Below are 24,354 nucleotides of genomic sequence, written 5' to 3'. Positions count from 1 at the left end.
TCTATTATTCCTCTATGTTCGTATTGCTTACTCCTGAGAAGTGTTTCTTACTGATGTCCGCCCCATTGTATATCCGAAGTTTCATAGCCCTTATCATGTCTCCCTGGTATTACTTTTGGAGGGTACTAAATGCCGGGTAGGGGGGGGGGGGGGGGGGGGTGGTTGTTTCATGGAATAATGGGGGGTGAAGAACATTGTTTTATGACTTAATATGCGAACAACTGTGATACTTCAAGTTCCAAATACTGATGTGGTATTCTGTTTATTATGGTGCACATGTTCTTGTCACAGTTGGTTCTTATACTGGTTCTGCAAAATTAATAAAATGTTTTAAACACAAAAAAAAAAAAAGGTTTTATTTTGAGCTTTTGCTTCATGGCAAGCTTCTTTTCAACTCTCTGCCTTCCTTATCAATGCTTTGCATCCGACTTGCCAGTGCTTATGCTGTTTTCTTTATTTAGATCCCTTTTCCATTTCTAGAGAGATGTTCTTTTAGATATTATAACCTCTCACTTTACTTTTCAACCATGCTGGTAGTCGTTTAGTCTTCTTTCCACCTTTTCTAATGCATGGAATACGTTTGATCTGCACTTTCAAGATGGTATTTTTAAACATCCATGCCTGAAGTAAAATCTTAACCTTTACACTTGGTCCTTTCAGTTTTTTCCTAACCATTTTTCTCATTTTATCAGTCACCTTGTTGAAAGTTAAATGCTGTTGTAGTAAATTTCTTTTTTGTGCTCCCTCCAGTTATTAAATCATCTCGAGTTACTAGGTGGGCCTCCTATAGAGATATAAATACCTACCTAGGATGAGGGCATTATGGCTAGTCTTTCTCTCTCTCTCTCAGGCCCTGATAAAGCCATGCAATATGGGTTCACATGCATTAAAGGTGCTTAACGCATGTGAAAACGCCATATAGCACTTTGATAAATGACCCCCATAGATTGTAAACCCTCTGGAGATAGGTAAATACCTACACTTTGAAGCACTGAAAAAAGTATGAAAAGCAGAATATAAATCTAAATAAACAGTGTCCCCTCTTGTTGGTTCTTGTACCAGCTGCTCCATGAAACAGTCATTTATTTCATTTAGAAACTTTACTTCTCTAGAATGTTCTGATGTAATATTCACCCAGTCCATACTGGGGTAATTGAAATCACCCATTATTTCTGTGCTGCTGATTTTGATAGCTTCCATAATTTCTTTTAGCATTTAATTGTCTGTTAATTCATTCTGGCCAGGTGGAAGTAAAAAGCCCCCCATTACTCTTTTATTCCAATTTTCACCTGGAATTTCTATCCATAAAGATTCAACATTGCATTTTGTTTCCTGCAGAACATTTATCCTGTTTAACTCAATGCTCTCTTTAAATATAGTACCATCCCTCCACCAATTTGATCCATCCTATCATTTCGATATAATTTCTACCTTGGTATCACAGTGTCCCATTGGTTATCCTCCTTCCACCAGGTCTCCGAGATGCCAATTATATCTACCTCATCATCCAGTGCTATACCCTCTAATTCCCATCTTATTTTTAGACTTCTAGCATTTGTATATGGACATTTCAAAGTATGATTCTTGTTTGTATTAACAACCTGCTCATCAGTTGACAGGGGTAATATGGAATCTTTCTGCACTTTACTTAAAGGCATCCGGTCCCCTTTGGCATTTGGATGCCCTATTTTCCCTGTTCTCTTAATATCCTTCAAAAATTCATCATTCCGAACCATATGCTTCAGAGTGTCTGTCAACTTTCTTAAGAACCTAAGAACATAAGAAAATGCCATACTGGGTCAGACCAAGGGTCCATCAAGCCCAGCATCCTGTTTCCAACAGTGGCCAATCCAGGCCATAAGAACCTGGCAAGTACCCAAAAACTAAGTCTATTCCATGTAACCATTGCTAATGGCAGTGGCTATTCTCTAAGTGAACTTAATAGCAGGTAATGGACTTCTCCTCCAAGAACTTATCCAATCCTTTTTTAAACACAGCTATATTAACTGCACTAACCACATCCTCTGGCAACAAATTCCAGAGTTTAATTGTGCGTTGAGTAAAAAAGAACTTTCTCTGATTAGTTTTAAATGTGCCCCATGCTAACTTCATGGAGTGCCCCCTAGTCTTTCTACTATCCGAAAGAGTAAATAACCGATTCACATCTACCCGTTCTAGACCTCTCATGATTTTAAACACCTCTATCATATCCCCCCTCAGTCGTCTCTTCTCCAAGCTGAAAAGTCCTAACCTCTTTAGTCTTTCATCATAGGGGAGTTGTTCCATTCCCCTTATCATTTTGGTAGCCCTTCTCTGTACCTTCTCCATCGCAATTATATCTTTTTTGAGTTGCGGCGACCAGAATTGTACACAGTATTCAAGGTGCGGTCTCACCATGGAGCGATACAGAGGCATTATGACATTTTCCGTTTTATTCACCATTCCCTTTCTAATAATTCCCAACATTCTGTTTGCTTTTTTGACTGCCGCAGCACACTGTACCGACGATTTCAATGTGTTATCCACTATGACACCTAGATCTCTTTCTTGGGTTGTAGCACCTAATATGGAACCCAACATTCTTCCATCATCTAGTTTAAAAGCTGCACTATTTCCTTTTTAAAGGTTAGTGCCAGCAGCCTGGTTCCATCACATATATCCCGTCATGGCAGTAGATATTTAAAAAAGAACAGATACTAGGCCACTATTCGCCAACTGGGGATGATTCAATCGCTATATTATCACTGGGCCCAGGCTGCATCTGCCTTTATCCAGTGATGAAGTCACAGAGAAAAAGGCATGTCCTCTGTCTCCATCAACTGAAGGGCAGAGTAGAACCCACTTGTTTGGCAAGATGATAAGGAAATTTACCTTGGATAAACTGAATACCTGAGTTTATGATTGGTGTTTAGTACTTTTCACTCACACTGATTCTTATTTTTCTCCAGACTGCTTTCCCATGATAGGGGAGGAGAAAAGGATGGCTAGGTGTCCCAAAACTCAGGAGCAAGGTAAGGGTATAAGAAGCATAACAGAAAGCAGGCTCACCATAGTGATTATGCGTTTGATGGCTGCAGCCGCCATATCTTCACCTTTGGGTTTCCCCACCAGGGTCATCCCTAGGTACTTGAGTTGAAAAAGCATGCCCTCCTGCAAGGTCTCCTTTGTGTCTGTCCAGTTCTCAGGAAGCTCTGAAGCAACAAAAAAAAGGACAAGGGACTAATAAGTGCACATCACCGAGACAGCAATATTTCAGTTTCCAATCTGGGATCATGAAGAGGTGGTAATCCTTTGCAAAAATGAATGTCTGTATGATTTTACCACACACTTTAAAAGCATGCAGCGCACTTGCAAGAGGTCATTTCTCCAGCAGGCTCTCTTGTAATGCCTTCACATTTCTATGGTGTACCTTACCTGCAGGCAAAAAGGAAATTGCTTCCCATGACATCCCGCACACTGTCAGAAAACATCCTGTGATGTCCAATGATAATTTTGCAATGGTCTGTCTAACAACCACTTGCAATATGATTGGGTACTGGAGGTTCCAACCAAATTCTTCAGCAGTTCTCTCATGCTAAAGGAATCCTTCAGCCCATAACTGCTGTATATGCAAAGAGATGCAAATTTATTCTTGCTCACTTTGGCTGGAAGAAAGTAGTTCTGTTTTCCCACTTGATGTTCTCCAGTCTCAACAATATATTTCAATGGTGGTGTATGCCACAATATAAACACATCACCACCCTCCTGTTATATTATACTTGTATGCTGCCTCCCTCAGAAAGAAGTTTGACCTGAAGCGGTTCACAACAATACAAAAAAATAACATCAAACTAATATAGGGCCCCATTGGGTTCCCTACTAAAGTACAGCTTATTAACCAGACCAGGAAGGTACAGTAGCTTTAGTAGAACATACTATTTATTTTACAGCAGTCCCTTGTGAGGATGCTGAGGGATTGCTAGCTGTTCCTATATAAGGTCAGGATCCCTTGTGGATTTCTAGATGTTTAACTAAATATCAGAGAGAGAGGAATGCTTTGCTTGCATTCCAGATTTTTTTTGCTTAAGAAGGAATCCCAGGCCTCATGCATCATGGCCTAGGTTTGGAGAAGAACTCGTATACCCTCCCTTTACCTGAGTTTCCCTGTTTGGAAGAGAAGACAGATGGCGTAGTGTGGTATTTTTCTGAAAGGAAGTTTTCTACCCACCCTCCCTTTTCTTTTGGATTTTGTGCTTTTGTTCCATCTGAACCTCTCCATCTGAGAGATTCAATCACCCACTCGAGATCTGGAAGGATTATTGGACATCTATCCAGTGTGCAGGAGGAAAAAAGGAGTAGGAGTAAAGGGACCTTCCACAGATATTCATTAGATGTTTGGGAAAAGGGGTCAGAAGGTACCCTTGAGGTACTATGAGGCATGAAAGGAAGCAGAGGAGAATGACAGTTGAATATCAAGACACCAGATTCATGGTATGGTAACTTGGGAAAGAAATGTTGTCCACCATCTCACTAATGCAGTAGTTCCTAGAAGGAAGATTTAAAACTGTCCCATTGTCCCATTCTGGGAAGGAATGTGGTTGGGAAGGACAATCTGGAAGTAAAACTGCAGAGTCACAGATTTACCCACAGTAAGTTTATGTTTGGACTGAGTGAAGCAGGGCCACAGCAAGAATCTTAGGTGCGCTTAGTAAAACTTCAGCCTTGCTGGCCCCACACCTCCCCCCCCCTCCCCCCCCCCTTCATGCCTTTTCTTCATGTCTCTGAATGACAGAGAGGGGCTGGATTAGAGAGCACAGTAGATCTTCTTTGCTCTGCTCTATCTGCTCCAGCCTCACCCCCTCCTCTCCGGTTACCTACACATAGCCTAGGAGGGAAGTACCTGGATCAGGAAGCAGCAGGCTGTCCTCTGATGAGATTCAGCTCAGCTGCAAGGCAGCAAATCTTCATCCAGTAGGCTGCCCGCAGAATTTTGTCACCCTAAGCACAGGCCTAGTTGCCTGTTGACAAATCAATGCCTATATCTATCATATGTGTTGTGCTCAGGGTTGTGGACCCTTGGGCTGATGGGAGGATGGTATACTTTGGCAGAAGGTCCACAGGTTCTCCCGTCGGGTGGCGAGGCAGGAACCGAAGATGTGACCAGTGGACCCTCGGCACTGTAGACAGGCGTGGCTGTGGAGGCGGACGAAGAGTCGTGACGTCGGGGAGCAGAGGTGTGTCTTTACCGCTGGTGGTCCGCAATCCTCCCGGTAGGAGCCCGTAGGAACCCGGACCACTGGGACTTAGGTGGACCTTTGAGAGGTCAAGGAGCAATGTACGGTGCAAGGGCTGACTGGAGCTTCACCCCTGGAAGCCCGCGGTCCCCCCAGGAGGAGCCCGTAGGGACCTGGGCCGCTGTGACTTAGGAGGGCCCTTGGAGATGATGGTCCAAAGGAAGTCCAAGGTCGAGTGCCAGAGAGTCACCGCTACCAGTCCGAGGTCACACGCCGAGGAGTCACCACTTGCCAGTCCAAAGTCGATACCAGGAATCACCGCTTGCCAGTCCGAAGTCAATACCAGGAATCACCGCTAGCCGAACCAAAGTCAAGAACCAGGAGTCAAGACACGCTGGAACAAGGAATCGGACACTGGAACTCACCGAGGCAAGCAGACTCTAACAACTCTCACCAGAGACGTTGCCAAGTCAAGGAATGGTCAGAGGAAGTCTCCTTTTATACTTCCTCTGGCCCTGTGGATAGGAATCAGCTGCAGCCAATTAAAGGGACGAGGTCCTTTTAAATCTAGCAAAGAGGCGTGGCCTCGCGCCTAAGGATGGTGGCGGCCATCTTGGATCCGGGCCGCGGAGGAGAGCAGTGGCGGCCGCGAGGGAGGAGCAGGAACGGCTCTGGTCCCAGCGGCCAGCCCGGAGGCCCGCGTCGCCACACGGGGGTGCCGAGCCTGGCGCAGGGCAGTCGGCCCCGACGCCGTGGTGACTCCGGTCAGGAGACAAGGTAGGGGGCTGCGCCCGCGAACAGCTGCGGGCACGGAACACAACAGTATGTCTTCTATCTTGCCTTTCCTCTTGTACTCAGTACTGAACAGGTTGCTTCCCTGTTAGTAAATGCTGAACAAGGGTTTGGTTTCTTCACTGACAGGGGACTGACTGAATGCTTCAGTGGATTAGTACAGGTTTACAGAACCTTACACCTTTTGATTATTACTAGTTGTTCTCCAATTCAAACCTGGCTCTGTCACAAGTGCATGGATCAGGGTACACCACCCCAGGAGTTGTACAGGACTGCAAGGCTGAATGCTAGGCAGGGCTAAGGCCAGTCTTCTGCCTAGTCATCCCCCTCCCCCGCAGGTTAAGCCCTTGGGATCTGAGGGCCAGTGGGTCTTTGCGATGGCAGTACATCATAGTGAGTCTAGTTACGACAGGAGCATGGTGGAGCAGGCTGTATTAAGGCTGGACAAGACAAGGCAAGGCTTGGATAGGTTGGACTGGATACTGGGGCTGGGGTGAGTACAGACAGAGACAAGGCAGTGTACTGAGCATGGACTGGGAGAGACTTAGGCAAGGCAGGATACTGAACTGGGACTGGAACTAGATATAGGCTGGGACAAGACAAGATACTGACAAGTATCGGAAAGAATACCAAGGACAGGACTAGACTAGGCATGGCAAGATCAAATACAGCCAGGACTGGACAAGAAAGACCAGGACAAGGCAAGACAACACAGAACAAAGAATTCCTATGCCTGAAGGCAACAATGTTGGAGGCTCACAGGCCACTAGGCTATAGCGAGAGGCCTGAACAGGTCACAAGGAAAGAATGCCTGGAGGCTACAAGGCATAAAGCAAGGAAGCAACAACCAGGTCAGAGAGCCAAGAGTGACTCCATGAAGAGGCAAAGGTATATGGGCAAGGCTGGGTTACATAGAGCTGGAGCTTGGGTATAGTACTAGCAGTTAGAAGCTTGGCAAGGTTGGAGATGAAGTTTGCTGAGGTTCCCTAATGGAGAGGAAGCTGCACCATAGGCTGAGTCAGAAGGTTAGTGAGGAGATAGCTTGGATAGCTCTGAATAGAGCTCACTGGAGGCCTCTGCTGGTACAGAGGTATCATAGTCAGCAGACTTAGGGCACAGTGAAGCTGTGAAACAGGAGAAACCATGTTAGGCTCAGATCAGTACTGACAAAAAACGATTATTATCTGAAAGTCTCATTGTCCCATTTCCTGTAGACAGGCATCCAGAACATTAAAACCCATCACAAAAGGGCCATATTTAGGGGTTTCAGTTTCCTTGTCTGTTTAATGTTGGTCTAATTGAGACTGCCAACAAAGATGTCAACTGATGCTAAACTGTGATGGGTTTTAGTGTTCTGGATATGCAGGACATACCTTTGCATACAACTGATGCAGAGCATGCTCATCTCTCTTTTCGCCTATTTATTAGGGATATCCTAGTTTGTGGCCCTTGATGATTGCATTTTGACACTGCTGCGGAAAGTGAGCCAGACCAAAATTAATTAATCACCAATAAACCAAATGTAAATTGTTAAACACTGCACTATACTGTTATGCTGGTTGTTGTATTTTATAATAAGCATACTTAAGGTGAGTAAGATTTTTTTTAATCTACAATATTGAGAAACATTTGTTTTTCATGTTTCTTTTCAAGTACCTGATTGAACATGCAATGATGAAACAGAAGAGAATAAGCAAAGTAAAATAATTTCATGCTGAGCTGAAATTCCAGTTACTCAACAAGACTAGGAAATAAATGAACCACTCAAGTATTAATAAAAGGCATTCCTCTTGAGAACGAAGATGATGATGAGAATGAATGTAACACAGAGGAAGACATAGTCTAGACTCGAGCAAACTGTGTTTTTGGTTCCTAATTTCTAAACTCCAGGAGTGGTTATGTTACTTTTTACATTATCTTTTATATTAGTTCATAGAAAGGATCATAATTTTCCCTCCCTTCATTTCACAGATTGCATTCCATGATAAGGACTGTACTAAAAACTAAAAAAGCTTAACTGATTCAGGTTGTGTGGTTAGTTATTTATATATGCTCCTTTCTCCTCCTCTCTTGGGAAGGATCAAAGATGCACTGTTATAAAGCTCATCAGTATCTTAGCAACACAATCAGGCAGATAGCATTTTTTCTCTCTGAGACCTGGGGGTGGTTTTTTTTTGTTTTTGTTTTTTTTTTAAGATAATCAGTTCTGGAATCTTTAAAGCCGATTTGGCACATGGTCTAAGTCAATGGGATCGTGGTGAGGTCCCTTTCCTTCCCTCTGTTTATGACAGTTTCTTCGCACAGCACCCCATCTCTCTCTCCCTCTCCCTCTCCTGCTGTCAGTGAGACGGTCTTGCAGGGATGGCCCAAAATAACTATATCCTCATCTCTGAGTCTGAAAGTCTCACCATTACCAAGAACAGCAAAGCCTGTCTCTCAGTTTCTTTAACTTTCAGTTCTGTGCCCAACTCCAGTATTGCAGACAAGCCTTCTCATTGGTTTGTAAGACTTATGTGCCAAACTTTGGTTAATTTCAGTTAAAAGTTTCTTTTACCACACTTTGTACCAAAACAAGGTACAATAATTACTAAAAGAAGGATAGAGAGAGAGAGAGTAAACAATCAAAATTTATAAGACATGTTCATACTCTTTGAAGAAAACTAAGGTGTCCAACATTCAGCACCACTTAGGCAGAAAAGTTTGTACTTATCCAGCTAAGTGGTGCTGTTTCAATACTTGGCCATGTTTATGGCCACCACATAGCCAGATAACTATTTATCCATCTAAATAGTTAGCCAACTAAGAGGATAATTTTCTAAAGGTTTTCTTCCATTTTGTATCTATGGGGAAAATGCTTAATAAATAGAGCCCTAATGGGCTAATTTTTAAAGCCTGGCACATGCTGAAATGGGGAGCATTTGAAAATGTGCGTGGCTGGGCTGCAATCGGGTTGACACCTCAGTGTTTCTAGTTTGCCTGTTCCTTGCTCCTGTGCCTGATCCTGTGTTCCAGTGTCTTCTTGTTCCAGTGTCTCCTTGTTCCAGCGTCTCTGTGTCCCAGTGTTCCCGTGGTCATCTGTGTCTTCCAGCGTCTTGTCCTGTTCCTGCTCCACGTTCCCTGGTAGTACCCTTCGAACTGATTCTTGGTACTGACCCCTGCTTGCCTGACTATGACTGACCACTGCCTGGACCTGACCTTTGCCTGCCTTTGGACCACGTTGCCCACTGCCTGGAACTGACCTCTGCCTGCCTGACCACGTTGACTGCCACCTGGAACTGACCCTCCTCGCTTGCCTTGACTACGCTCGGACTGACCTTGGATTTGACCCCTGCTTTGGCTGAGTACTTCTGGATGGATACCCTGGCTTTGACCCTTGCGCTTCACTCGGACACCCTCTTCTAACCTTCTGTGACATCAGACCGACCTGCTTGGACTCTGACCGTGGCCTTCATCTGACCAGACCTACAGGCGCTGCCTGTTCCACCCGGAGAGCCTTCCTGAACTATTACCTCCCTAAGGTCTCCGGAGTCTCCAGTTCAGGTCTGTCCATCCTATCTGCATCAGCCATGCACCCTTACTCGTGGTGGGCACACCTCTCCACTACCTCTCCGGGAGACCCTCTGAGGCCCACCTAAGTCCAGGCGGTCCGGGTAACCAAGGGCTCAACCTGCAGAAACCCCGGATTGTTATGCTCCAGCTAGCCTCTGTCTCCTCGTGTGCTCTGCCTCCTGGTGGCAGGCGCTCTCTGGGTCCGACCAGAGGGCTGTACCAATCCTGAACCAGGCCAAGGGTCCACCTCCGGCGCAACAACGTCTGAGTTATCTGGATAGATGTCTCTAAATGTGGACCTTTTTCTTTCTACAATTGTCCCTTCCTGGGTGCCCCTTTTGCATTTTATTTTAATGGAAAATAAAGACATTCCAAAATCTTAATGTAAACTCTGGAAATTGTCCTAAATTTATTTATTTATTTATTTAACAAACTTATATCCCGGCCATCTAAACACCTGGGTGGCTAACAATTATAACATCCATAAACCCTCAAAACAACATACAAAACAATATGCAAAATAGTTTTTGGCACCAACAGTCCAAAACAAGGTAGGCAATCTAGAAAAGCCGTGAGCAAACATAGGAAGATAGATGCCAAAGAATGTCTTTTTCAATATTTTTATTGGCTGGAGACATATGAAAATATTAAAATCACCCGACTCAGGCCGAATTTCGCCACATCCCAGTGGCTGCCTCAGGGGCTCGTAATTTGCCAAACCGAAGCAAATTTGAAATTATTCTATAAGAAACTGAACATGATCCGCAGCACAGGCATATCTTAATTGAGAAAAAGAAGCTCCTAAACTCTTGATGGCTCTATGTACTTATTGTTTTATCTTGAACGGAGATGGCAGAAACTGTTACTAAAGCTCTGTTGTTAAAGCTGAGAGATAGCAATCTGTTATTAACGGAGTTGCTGGATATAGCAATCTGTTATTATTTAGAATAGTTGTGGGTGGATCCTTGGACCAGTGGCAGGTGACCACTCCCTCTGGGGAGATTTCGAGAGGGACCACTGGTCAGGCTTAGTGTAGGAGATAGATGCACACTAGTTCTTTTATTAGACAATATATTAAACCACCAGAGGTGGCAGTAGTGAGCTGGAAGCGCCCGGCTGGGCTGTAATCCCTCAGGTACTGGAACAGCAATCCCAAGGTGGTTGAGCTATAGAGAAACTAAGAAAGCGAGTAGATAGGATATGCAGAGTTCTGGAACAAGTCCTAGATGAATGCAGTAGGTCCTCGAGGAGCTAGTACCTGGTCCCAGGGAAAGCTCTGAGAGATAGATGGAAACTCACTAATGTTGTAAGCAGCGATGACTTCTTAGCAGAAGTGATATTTAGGAGCTGGTCCGGGATGTAGGCCCTCGAGGAGCGAGTACCGGTTCCGAACTGCGACCTGAAAAGAAAAAGAGAAGGCGAGGCCCACGAGGAGCGGGTACCTCTAGTGAAGTCCGAAGAGGAGAGTAGCTAGGTTTGCGGAGAGCGAATCCCATCCACAGCGACCTAGAGGAAGCTAGGTAAACTTATCCCTTGCTAACTCGTCTTGTTAGCGAAAACTGAGACCTTAAATATCTGGAGCTGATGACGTCATCTCAGGGGGACGCCCCTGAGGTTCGCGCCAACGCCGGTACATCAGTCGGGCCGCGTGCGCGCGCCCTTAGGCATCTGGTCAACATGGCGGCTTGCAGCGTCGAGCCGGTCCGGGGGCGCCAGAGGAGGACGACGTGGAGACGCCGCAGCAGCTAGCCATCCATCAACCCCGGAGAGAGTCGCCAACGAGGTAAGATGGGTGGAGCGGAGACGGGCAGCGGTGAACACAACAGAAACTGACCAGCGGCATAAACGTATGAGGCACCATTAAGTACATGGAGCCATCAAGAGTTTAAGGAGCTTCTTTTTCTCAATTAAGATACTCCTGTGCTGTGGATCATGTTCAGTTTCTTATAGAATAATTTCAAATTTGCTTTGATTTGGCAAATTACTTGTGAGCCTCTGAGGCAGCCACTGGGATGTGGTGAAACTCGGCCTGAGTCGGGCGATTTTAATATTTTCATACGTCTCCAGCCAATAAAAATATTGAAAAAGACATTTTTTGACATAAAATAATTTAGACCAGAGCTATCTTAACTCCATCTGATGTCTCTTGCATTGTCCAAATCACAGCAAAGAAATGAGCCTTTAATGATTTACAAAATATTAACAAAAATGATTCAGCCATAAGAATATAAGAACATAGGAAATTGCCATGCTGGGTCAGACCATGAAGGAGTCAGGTACTGCATTCCAAAACTTAGGGCCGGCTACACAAAAACAGGCAGTTCCAAGAGTCATTCAGCCCAATCTGTTTAAAAGATGGAATGTCCAATAGATTTCGATAAGAAGACCTCAAAAGTCGTGATGGCTGATTTAAAACAGTATTAAAACATTTGAGGAGCCAGTTCATGCATTGCGTTGAAAACTAACATTAAAAATCTAAGCTTTATTCGCCAAACCATAGGCAACCAATGCGCCTTAAATAAAATTGGAGCAATGTGCTCCGGAGAATGAGCCCCTGCTACGACAGGGACTGTGGCTTTAGCATTAACTGAAGGGCTCTCAGTGTCATTTGTGATAAGCCAATATATAAGAAGTTACAATAATCAAGAGTACTTGCAACTAAAGCATGAATGACTTTTTTTAGATCGAAAATGTTTAAGATATGTTTAAGAAGTCACAGCATCCGGAGTTTAAAAAAGGCAGATTTAACAACAGAGTAGCGTCAATCTGAACCCTTAAAAACCTCGCTTGCTTTACAATGGTAATTTGGACATCATTAAAAGATAGCCAAGAACACACATCATTTGCTGGAGACTATGCTAATGTCACAGTTTTGCCTGCTATGCAGCGTCCCTGTGCCAGTTTCATCTCTTACACATCCTCCCCTTCACCAAGGGTCCACAGCAAGCCCCCACTTCCAGCTGCACAAGTCACCACTTTACTGATTACCTGATGCCTCAGCCACAGGCCTACTTAACTCAGGCTGTCCAGAACCTCAGGACCTTTTCATTGAGTCACCTCGACTCCTTGACCTGGCCATCTCCTTCTTTCTATTCTACCTTCTCCTGCAGCCTACCTAGGTCTCCTGCCATGCCTTGTGGCCTATCCGGGCCTTTTGCCATGCCTTATGGCTAACTCAGGCCTCATACCTTGCTCTGGGCCCTTCCAGGCCTTCTGGCCTTGCACTGCAGCCTCTCAGGCCTCCCTGAAACATAGAAACATAGAAATGATGGCAGAAGAAGACCAAACGGCCCATCCAGTCTGCCCAGCAAGCTTTCGCACTTATTTTTCTCATACTTATCTGTTACTCTTGGCCCTTATTTGTAACTTTTTGGTTCTAATTACCTTCCACCCCTGCCATCGATGTAGAGAGCAGTGCTGGAGCTGCATCAAAGTAAAGTATCAAGCTTAATTGGTTAGCGGTGGTAATTGCCACAATAAGCAAGCTATTCCCACTCTTATTTGTTTACCCAGCCTGTGCAATTCAGTCCTTGTTGGTTGTTGTCTGACTATAAATCATCTTTTCTTCATCCCCCTGCCGTTGAAGCAGTGAGCTGTGCTGGATATGTATTCCAAGTGAAGTATCAGGCTTAATTGATTCGGGGTAGTAACCGCCGCAACAAGCAAGCTACACCCACGCTTATTTGTTTACCTAGACTATGCAATTCAGTCCTTGTTGGTTGTTGTCTGATTGTAAATCCTCTTATCTTCATTCCCCCTGCTATTGAAGCAGAGATCTACACTGGACATGCATTGAAAGTGAAGTATCAGGTTACTTGGTTTGGGGTAGTAACTGCCGCAACAAGCAAGCTACTCTCCCGCTTATTTGTGAATGCAATTCCTTTTTTCCACATTTCCTCTTGAATTGAAGCATACAGCAATGTTGAAGTCACATTAACCGTGTGTATGTTGTTGTGGTTCTGGCCGCGAGCACCGCTCCCGGACCTGCTCCCGCTTCCGAGGGCCTAGTTTGCGGCTTGTTTGGCGGCGTCCCCGCTGGGGCTGTGCCGCTGCGAGGTCTCCCATGGACGCCCTGCTCCTAGGCACGTGCGCCACTTGGGCGCTTTTCGAGGCCGTTTCCCGCCAGTGGTGACTCCGCCCAATTCCTGATGTCAGACGCCGCGGCCTTGATAAACCGGCCACGGCCATCTAGCCTTTGCCTTGCAACGGGTTTACCTCCTGGTTCCCGCCTGCGCTGTGCCCCGGAGTGACTCACCTTGCTTCGTCGCTCCGTTCCTGCTACAGTACCTGCTTGGTTCCTGCCTGCCTGCTACAGTACCTGCTTGGTTCCTGCTAACCAGCCACAGTACCTGCTTAGTCCCTGTTTACCTGCTATAGTTCCTGCCTGGTTCCAGTACCCGAGTCCTGTTACAGTTCCTGCCTGGTTCCAGTACCCGAGTCCTGCTTCAGTTCCTGCCTGGTTCCAGTACCTGAGTCTTGCTACAGTTCCTGCCTGGTTCCAGAACCCAAGCCTAGTTACAGTGTCTCTATTGTTCTAGTCTGGTTCCAGTTACCTGTCCTGTTCCACAACCCGCCTAAGTCCCAGCGGCCGGGCCCCTACGGGCTCCTCCCGGGGGGGCTTCGGCTTCCAAGGGTGAAGCCACCTAAGTCCCAGCGGTTGGGCTCCTACGGGCTCCTCCCGGGGGAGCACCAGCTTCTAGGGTGAAGAGCATCTACGACCTACCTGAACATCTGCCTCCCGGCCTGCTATACACTAGAGACATTGTCCATCTTTCCCAGTCTCCAGCAGGTCAGCCCAAGGGTCCACTAAAACTAGACGCCCATAACATATGTTTATTGAATAAGGGTATTAATCACCAGGTAGTAGCTGTCATTCCCGCAAGCCACCCCCATGGCTCTTCTCTTCATTCCCATCCTCTAGTGTTTATGGATCCACAGTGTTTATCCCATGCCCCTTTGAAATCCTTCATAGTTTTGGTCTTCACCACTTCTCCGGAAGGGCGTTCCAGGCATCCACCAACCTCTCCATGAAGAAATACTTCCTGACATTTGTTCTGAGTCTTCCTCCCTGGAGTTTTAAATCGTGACCCTTGGTTCTGCTGATTTGTTTCCAATGGAAAAGGTTTGTCGTTGACTTTGGATCATTAAAACCTTTCAAGTATCTGAAAGTCTGTATCATGTCACCCCTGCTCCTCCTTTCCTCCAGGTTATACATATTTAGATTTCTCAATCTCTCCTCATAAGTCATTCGATGAAGACCATCCACCTTTTTGGTCACCCTTCTCTGGACCGCCTCCATCCTGTCTCTGTCTCTTCGGAGATACAGTCTCCAGAACTGAGCACAGTACTACAGGAGGGGCCTCACCAAGGACCTGTTCAAGGGGATAATCACTTCCCTTTTCTTACTCGATATTCCTCTCTCTATGCAGCCCAGCATTCTTCTGGCTTTAGCTATTGCCTTGGCACATTGTTTTGCCGACTTCAGATCGTTAGACACTATCACCCCAAGGTCTCTCTCCTGCTCCATTCACATCAATCCTTCACCCCCTCATCGAATACATTTCTTTTGGATCTCCACACCCCATATGCATGACTCTGCATTTCTTGGCAATGAATGTCAGCTGCCATATCTTTGACCAATCTTCCAGCTTCCTTAAATCCCATCTCATTCTCTCCACTCCTTACGGTGTGTCCACTCTGTTGCAAATCTTGGTATCATCCGCAAATAGACAAATCTTACCTTCTATCCCATCTGCGATGTCGCTCACAAAGATATTGAACAGGACCAGTCCCAACACCGACCCTTGCGGCACTCCGCTCATCACTGCTCTCTCTTCCGAGTAAGTTCCATTTACCATCACACATTGCCTTCTGTCCTTCAACCAGTTTGCTATCCAGGCCACCACCTTGGCACTCACTCCTAAGCTTCTCATTTTATTCACAAGCCTCCTGTGTGGGACCGTATTAAAAGCTTTGCTAAAATCCAAGTAGATGACATCAAGCGCTCTTCCTCGATCCAATTCCTTAGTCACCCAATCAAAAAAGTTGATCAGATTCGTCTGACAGGACCTTCCCTTGGTGAAACAATGCTGCCTCTGGTCCAGCAATTCTGCTGCATGTAGATAGTTCACTATTCTTTCCTTCAGCTGCGACTCCAATACTTTTCCCACCACCGAGGTGAGGCTAACTGGCCTGTAGTTTCCAGCCTCCTCTCTGCTCCCACTCTTTTGAAGAAGGACTACCGCCGCTCTTCTCCAGTCACTCAGCATCACTCCCGTTTCCGGGGATCTATTGAACAGGTCACGCAGGGGAGCCGCCAGCACATCTCTGAGCTCCCTCAGTATCCTGGATGAACCTTCAGGCCCCATGGCTTTGTCCACTTTCAGTTTTCCTAGCTCTTCCCATACATTCTCTTCCGTAAACAGAGTTTCATCCATTCCACTCCCCTCCAGTTTCTTGTTAACTAGCGACGGTCCTTCTCCGGGGTCCCTGCCATGCTCTGTGCTCTCCTGGACTTTTCTTTCTTACTTTTCAGCCTCCAGGCCTACTAGGATTGTCTTGCCCAGTTTCATGCCCTGTTTGGCTTTGTTTCCAGTTGTATCCAGTTCTTGTTCAGTCCAGTCTTGTCCTTAACCAACTCTTGTTCAGTCTCGTCCTTATTCAGTCCCCTCCTTCTTTGATCCTTGCCCTGCCCAGCCCAGTCCACTTCAGCCCCTTGACTATTTCCCAGGCCTTGCCCTTGCCTCTGGTCCTGGCCTTGCCCTCAACTCCAGCCTTGTCTCCAGCCCAGCCAGTACCTGGACCCAACTCCCAGCATGTGTCTGATTCCAGCTAAGATGTTCAGCAGGAGACAAGTCCTATCAGCCTCCAGAACCCAAGCGCTCAACCTGAGGGGGAGGGGACTAGTTAGGCAGAAGACCAGCTCCGGTCCTGCCTTGTGGTCCTGTACTGCATCTGCAGGGGTACTCCCTGACTCCAGCCTGCCAGACCATGACAGCTAACCCCCCATTCTCAACAATGTTGCTTGCTCAAACTGCCTAACCTGTTCCTATTTGAGAATTTAAAATGTCCAGGCATGGAAAGATTTTTTTTTCCATAGCCACTATTTTGTACCTTAAACTTGCCTCAGGAAATATCTCTTCTCTTTTTAACTATGGGAGAAATGAGTACATTCGGGGGGGACAATGTTCACAACTGTGTGTTTTGATACTATGTCCATGGTGGGCACTTCTACCCATGGACTATGCACCAGTTCTCAATGGGAAAGTATATGCACATTTCCTCTTTGAAAATTTCCTAGGGAAAAAGTATCCACAGAGATCTGCACATCTGTTTTCTGCATATACTTCTTTCCTTGAAAAGCAATGTGCAAGGTTCTGAAAATGCAAAACTAGGAGAGTTGTTTTATTCTCTGCCCTAATTACACCCCTAGGTATTCCTCTGCTCGGAGTGGATAAAAGTCTATGCATTATGGAACAATGTGTGAACATTTAGCCCATGCGGGATGGTCTTTGAGAACTGTCATCTAAATAGGGCTAACAGACATGTAAAAATGAGAGGGCAGAACAAGAGTGGCACCTGTTCTGTGTGCTGAGAATGCCCCAGTGTCCTGAGCACGATGGAGCAAAGAGAGCCTGAGGCATGTGCTTATTCTGGGAACTGAAGCTGCTGTATGGATGTCAGATGTGACATCAGCTAAGCAAATAACATGCTGTAATTAGTGCAGTGGGAAAATCTGAACTTCCAGAGGCCCCGAGAAACTAAATCGGGACTTCAGCAAGAGAAGAATGGCTACAGGGGCAGAATATTACAAGAGTAGATCTCGAGATGGCAGAAGGAGAGGGCAAACGTCTAGATGAAAAAAAAAGACAATTGAGGGGTAGGGATACTCGGAGTGATACTCGGAGTGAAATGGAGAAAAATAACACAGAATGAATAATGAGAGATGGAGGAGTGAAGCGAGGAAGGCGGCATAGGCAGGGATTTGTTAGTTGTTTTAAGCTTTTGGGTAAAGTGGCTAGCAAATCAGAATTAAATAAATAAGAGAGAGTGAATGTAATTACAGGGGCAGAGAAAGACAAGAAAGGTGACTCTAAATAACAGACCACAAACTCAGTAGACGTATACTGTATTTGTATAGAGCACATCTATACTGAATGCACCCCACTTGTCCCTCCCCCCCCCCCCCCCCCCCCCCAGTTCACACAGTACACTAAGGGCCTGGGTTTTAAAGGTGTAAATGCACTTTACCATGTAAGTGGGGTTTTATAAATTGCTACAGATTTGCCATTGAATTATCCATAGAATTTACCTGCATAAGTGCACTTTACGCACGTAAATGGCTTTTGAAAATTGCTACAATAATAGTTATATTTACACATTTAAATCCTTTGGAAAATTACCCCATAATATTTATTTATTTATAACTTAAATTTATAAGAAGCCCAATTTCTGGAAGCTCTGGGCAATATATACTAAAATAAATGCACTAAAATATTAAAAGTAATATAAAAAATGTCACAAATAAAACAAAAAAAAAAAGACAAAATACAAAAATAAAAATCCCCCAAAAATAAAAAACAACTTCCAGAAAAGATAACAAAATGAAAAAAATGTGCAACTTAACATTATAACCAGAGGCTCAGTAAAATTTAAAGCTTTGCAAATCAAATTTCCAAAGTACAAATTTTTAAGTAGTCCAATGAATATGAAAATCAAACTTAGACTTTTTCGTCCTTGAAAGTTAATGTAATAAGTCAAGGATTCTCTTACGACAAGCATGATGTATGAGCACCTATGACATATTCGAAACATCTGCTAGGGTGGCAGAATGGCCTGGCTCCGAGCCTCGGATCTCCAGCCAGAGGTCCAGGAGAAGCTCGTGGACCTCCCGTGCACTGGCGAGAACCTTTTCGGTGACAAAGTCAGAGATGCTGTGGCTTGGCTGAAGGATCACCATGAGACCCTCTAGCATTTATCGGCTAGTACATCGGACACTCCACCCTCTGCCAGGAAATCCTCGTAACAGGTCTTGCGGAAGTCCTTTTACCACCAGAGGAAATATTACCCTCCAGCCTCTCTTGCTCAATGGGTGAGTTCTAGGGGCCTCTCTAGACAGCAGCAGACCCCCAGGCCTCAGCCGGCACCCCAGCCAAGTCCCACTACAGGATTTTGACTGGCTATGGGGGAGCATAAGCCAATCGACTGTACTCTCGACGCCAAGCCCTCTGGATGGAAGCCAGCTACAGTTCTTTGTGGACCACTGGCCCGGTGTCACCTTGGACTGTTGGGTCCTCTCCGTAGTTCATCAAGGGTATCGACTCAACTTTCTGGGTGTTCCCATGGACACTTCCCCATGCCCCTCTTGAGGTTGGTCCTCGCATCAGGAAATCATCTTGACAGAGCTCTCCGCCCTCATAACAGCCGGAGCAGACGAACCCATCCCGTTGCGGCAGAAGGGAGGGGGGTTCTATTCTCGCTATTTCCTGATTCCAAAGAGAACAGGGGGACTCCGCCCTATTCTGGACCTGAGAGCTTTGAACCCCAATCCTCTCCTGCAAGGAGGGGGACTGGTTTTGCTCCCTTGATCTCAAGGACACATACACCCACATCGAAATCTTCCTCAGCCACAGGAAGTATCTTCGGTTTGTCGTGGGCGAGAGGCATTTCCAATACAAGGTGTTGCTGATCGGCCTAGCCTCGGCCCCCCATGTCTTCACCAAGTGCTTGGCAGTGGTGGGAGTGCACCTCCGTCGTCTAGGGCTGCAGGTGTTTCCCTACTTGTACGACTGGCTGGTCAAGAGTGACTCCCAGATGGAAGTGATTCAGTCTTTGCACTTGACCCTTTGGGAGTTGGAGCCTGTCGGGTTTGTCATCAATTAGTGGAAGTCCCATTTGACCCCGTCGCTGTAGTTGTGCTTCATCAGTGCCCGGCTAGACACGGCTCAGGCCAGACCTTCTTTGCTCTGCAATCCGGTGCTTGTACTGGCAACCCTCACGGGTCTGGTTCGCCAGTGCCGGCAGGTTTACGCTCGCCTCATGCTCCTTCTGGGTCAAATGGCAGCTACGGTCCATGTTATACCTTTGGCTCGCTTGCATATGTGCGGGACTCAATGGCAGCAAGCCATCCAGGACCTCTACATGCACATTCGCATTACTCCACTGCTCCAGGCCTCTTTGTCTTGGTGAGAGAGCCTGCCCAGTTTGGAACACTGGGTTCCTTTCCAGTCTCCTCCTTCCCAGATTGTACTCACCATGGATACGTCAACCCTGGAGTGGGGCGCCTATGTGGAAGGCCTCTGCACGCAGGGCCTGTGGTCTGCTCAGGAAGCTCAATACCAGATCAACTTCCTGGAGCTTCGAGCTATTCGTTTTGCACTTTGGGCATTCCAGGATTGCTTGTCCAACAAGGCGGTCTTCATCCAGACTGACAACCAGGTGCCAATGTGGTACATCAACAAACAGGGAGGTACGGAATCATTCCTCCTGTGTAAGAAAATGGTTCAGATTTGGTCATGGGCTTGGTCTCAGGGTATGCTGTTTTGAGCCACATACCTTGCAGGGATGGAGAATATGTTGGCGGACTACTTCAGTCGGGCCTTCCGACCTCACGAGTGGGCCCTGAATCTGGTGGTGGTGAACCGAATCTTCTGCCTCTGGGGAACCCCAGACTTGGATCTCTTTGCCTCCCCCTGCAACAGCAAGGTGACACAATTCTACTCCCTGTACAGTCACAGATGCCTTTGCCTGCCATCGGGGCAGGGGTCTCCTGTAAGTGTATTCTCTGCTTCCTCTGGTGATGATGACTCTCCTGAAACTCCAGCAGGACAAGGGAACCATGATCCTTATAGCCCCTCATTGGCCAAGGCAGATTTGGTTCCCGCTCCTGCGGGATCTTTCAATCAGTCTGGGAACCTCCCCAGACCTTGTTATGCAGGATCAGAGAAGTCTGTGCCATCCCAACCCCAGGATGTTGTCCCTAATGGCCTGGATGTTGAGAAGCTGATCTTGCAGCCCCTTGACCTGTTGGAGGATGTTTCTCAGATCCTGGTATCCTCCAGGAAGCCTTCCACCAGGAAATCTTATGGCCTGAAGTGGAGGAGATTTGCTGTGTGGTGTAACAGTCACGGGTTGGATCCGTTCTCCTGCTCTACACCGAAACTGCTTGACTATCTGCTGCACCTGTCTGATGCTGACTTAAAAACCAACTCAGTCAGGGTACACCCGAGTGCCATTGGTGCCTACCATCAGGGGGTAGATGGTTTGCCCATCTCTGTGCAACCCATTATGCATGGTCTGCTTCAATTAAAGCACCCTCTTTGTCCCCCTGCTGTGTCCTGGGACCTTAATGTGGCATTGGCTCAACTCATGAAGGATCCTTTCGAACCACTGCACACCTAAGACCTGAAGTACCTGACCTGGAAGGTCATGTTCCTGGTCGCGGTTACTTCGGCGCGCAGGGTTAGTGAGCTTCAGGAGTTGGTGACGTATCCATCATATACAATGTTCTTTCATGACAAGGTGGTTCTCTGTACATACCCTAAATTCCTGCCTAAGGTGATGATGGATTTCCATCTGAACCCGTTATTCGTCCTGCCCACCTTTTTCCCAGGCCTTATTCACACCAGGGCGAACAGACATTGCACAGCTGGGATTGCAAGAGAGTCTTGGCCTTCTACCTGGAGCGGACAGCAGGCCACAGGCAGTCCATACAACTCTTCATCTTATTTGATAAAAACAGATTGGGAGTTGCGGTTGCCAAGCAAACCCTGTCTAACTGGCTGGCAGATTGCATCTCCTGCTGCTATACGCAAGCGGGACTGCAGCTTGGGGGCCACGTCAAGGCTCATTCTGTCAGAGCCATGGCGGCTTTGATGGCCCACCTGAGGGCGGATCCCATCTCTAAGATCTGCAAGGTAGTGATATGGAGTTCCCCCCACACTTTCGCTGCTCACTACTACTTGGACAGGGATGGCCGACATGATAGCAGCTTCAGCCAGTCTGTCCTTCGAAATTTCTTCCAGCTGTAAAACCCAACTCTTCCTGCCTAGGGCCCTTTTTTTTTTTTGGGTTCAGGCTGTCTCCCTCTGTTCCCAGCAGCACCTCTGTTGTTGTGCCCGTTGGCACCTGGTTGGGTGCATGTTGGTCTTGCTTGTATTCGCGAACAGCCTGTAGCTTGGTATTCACCCATTTGTGAGGACTGCTATCCTCCTTGTCCTAGAAGAAAGCAGAGTTGCTTACCTGTAACAGATGTTCTCCTAGGACAGCAGGATGTTAGTCCTCATGAAACCCACTTGCCATCCCGCAGAGCTGGGTTTCTTCTCTGTTTACTGTTTTATTTTTTCATAATTCTATGTTACAAGACTGAAGGGGGACTCCGCGTGAACGCGTGGATAGTAGTATGCTCAGTGTGCCAAAGTTTCTAGAAAATTTGACATGTTTTCCGTGCCGGACTCCATCTGATGATGTCACCCATGTGTGAGGATTGACATCCTGCTGTCCTAGGAGAACACCTGTTACAGGTAAGCAACTCTGCTTTACTAAGGCAAAGAAAAAGCATCTCATTTACATTTTTTTTTAGGTAGGCTACACATTCAGGCCGATGTAAAATAGTGCGCTTGGCTGAGCACACGGCTAGACAGGCACCTGGACATGTGTCCAAAACCCCTCATGCAATACGGGGATTAGTGCATTCATGTCCAAACCAGTGTGAAGATAATAGTGCTCATCACATGTAAATTCACTTTGATGCAGCTATTAGCTATTACCTCCAGATGCAAAAAAAAAGAAGTGCACCAACGCACACATTTTTGCTCTCAAAAATTAACGCCTGCCCCAGAGCAAGCATTAATTCTCAAGAAGACCCAAAAGTATATATAAAAGCAGAAAATACTGCTTTTCTCTAGTTTCTCCGACTGAGGAACCGATAAAGGAGAACCGTAAAAAGAAAAATTTTGAAAAAGTGTAGCCGGCGGTCAGGTTAGGAAAATGGATGCTGAATTAATGTGCATCCATTTTCTTAACCTGTAGCTTTGCACAATTTAGGTAAATTGACGCTCGTAAAACTCAACATCTGTTTTCCTAACCCGCAGACAGCCACCTTTTCCTTAGTGCCCGATGCCGAGGTGGTGCTAGGGTTGAAAGATTTTCCCTAGCACCTCCTTTATACCATGACAACTCAATTAAATATTAAATCGGGTGCCTGGGAGAGGTGGATTGGCACATGTTAAGAGAGAAGACGCTCAATCATGAGCGCCACTTTAACGCATGCTGATATTGCATTGGCCTGACTGAGTGTTAACACTAACCAGAGCTAAGTAACATTAATGGTCTGAAACAACAACAACTACTGTCAAACATCACCATTTTTTTTTTTATTATTACAATACAAACCATTTATAGGAGACAATGTTTGAAGCTAGCCACCTTGGGGAAAACAGCACTTTTAGCTTCACTGGTGTCTTTTCACACCTCCCCTAACATCAGGTTACAGAAGGAACTCGTCAGGTGCACTTTAATAGCCTGAAATGTTACCTACACTTTAGCATGGCAGCGTGGAACGATCTATAAACATAAAATGTGACAATCACCACGATTTAAAGAGAGCAGTCACTGAAATAATATCAGGGTACCACATGGTACAACGTAACCCATCAGCTTTACACCCCTGAAATATCGGTACAGCTCAGAAACACACTTAACCCACCCCCTCCTTCGCCGCCCCTAGCCCATGCTACCCTTTCCCCCAACACCGCCTCCATCTCCTGCCCCAGGAAATACTTCTCGCTGGAGGGCTGCAGAGAGCAGCCACTGCTCAGGGGGGAAAACTCCCTCTTCGGACGGACACAATCATAATACTGCTAAGCGCCCTATTGTCTCCCTCCTTCTACGGTTCCCTTTCCCGCACGTGATTTCCAGAAGAGAAATCCCGCGCCCCTTGCCTTCACCTCTCCTCCGACCTCCGGGCAGCGCACCTGCAACTCAGGTGCTGGAGCCCCGAGACCCGGCGTGCGCGATCGCCGAGCTCCGGCCGGTCCCCCGCTCCACCGGCGGGATCGCCGGAGAAGCGAATCACGGGAGCTCCGGCTCAGCCGGAGAGCCCCAGGCTCGAGCGGGCGGATCCCCCCTCACCTTCCCCCCACCCTTCCCGGACACACCCAGCTCGGAGCCCGCCCGCCGCCACTCACTCTGGTGCCGGCAGCCGCCCAGGCTGTGCCGGGCGATGCTTGGACTCCGCAAGATGGCTCTGCCGGCCGACTTCAACGCGTCCATGATCCGTCCCAACTGAGGGAACGAGCGGGGGAAAAGGGGGGGGGGGGGAGTGATGGAAAAAAAAACAACAAACAATCAAAACAGAGGGAGAGAGAGAGAGAAGGAGGAGGAGACAAGCAAGGGAAAGCAGAGCGCGAGACGTCGGCCCTCCTGCAGGGGACAGACCGAGCTGTGTCTGGCTTGGACTGAAAGGGTCTAGGGTGGGTGGCCATAGAGTATCAGGAGCCCTAAGCCAACCTTACAGCCTTGTGCCCTAGTGACAGTTCCCCCCCCCCCCCCCCCCCCAACTCAATTAAAAATTATTGATTTATAACAACAGATTGTACATGGAAATAAAAGCATTCAATGTATAGCCTTCTGGTAAAAATATCACAACATGCCTACTTCATTTGCATGCTCTGCTATGATGCAAACCAGAAAAGGTGCAAAAAGGAGAGTTGGACCTCTATGGTATTAGGCCTATTGTAATGCATTGTGTGTGTGCACATGGTCCTTAGAAAGCCATGAGTAAATCGAATTACAATTACAG

At 46.7% G+C, this 24,354-nt stretch overlaps 1 protein-coding gene across 3 annotated transcripts in view; it reads right to left on the bottom strand.

Annotated features, from left to right (window-relative positions):
* Positions 1–23,848, bottom strand: part of LOC115088259 (low density lipoprotein receptor adapter protein 1-B-like) — a 127,403-nt gene extending 103,555 nt beyond the window's left edge. For 2 of the 3 annotated variants that reach the window (XM_029596362.1, XM_029596361.1), the window contains exons 1-2: positions 23,741–23,848; positions 3,049–3,191 (exon numbers count right to left, since the gene is read on the bottom strand). In XM_029596362.1, the coding sequence (XP_029452222.1) occupies positions 3,049–3,191; positions 23,741–23,825 (228 nt within the window). In that variant the 5' untranslated portion in view covers positions 23,826–23,848. Of the gene's footprint in view, positions 1–3,048; positions 3,192–23,527; positions 23,650–23,740 lie in introns of those variants that run through there. The other variant, XM_029596363.1, reaches the window with a different exon arrangement.
* Between the last annotated feature and the right edge of the window lie 506 nt (positions 23,849–24,354).

This window comes from Rhinatrema bivittatum, chromosome 3 (assembly GCF_901001135.1).
Source record: "Rhinatrema bivittatum chromosome 3, aRhiBiv1.1, whole genome shotgun sequence".
In the NCBI taxonomy this organism is placed as follows: domain Eukaryota; kingdom Metazoa; phylum Chordata; class Amphibia; order Gymnophiona; family Rhinatrematidae; genus Rhinatrema; species Rhinatrema bivittatum.
The sequence above is the reverse complement of the archived record's forward strand: the minus strand, read 5'-3'. Positions and strand labels throughout refer to the sequence as shown.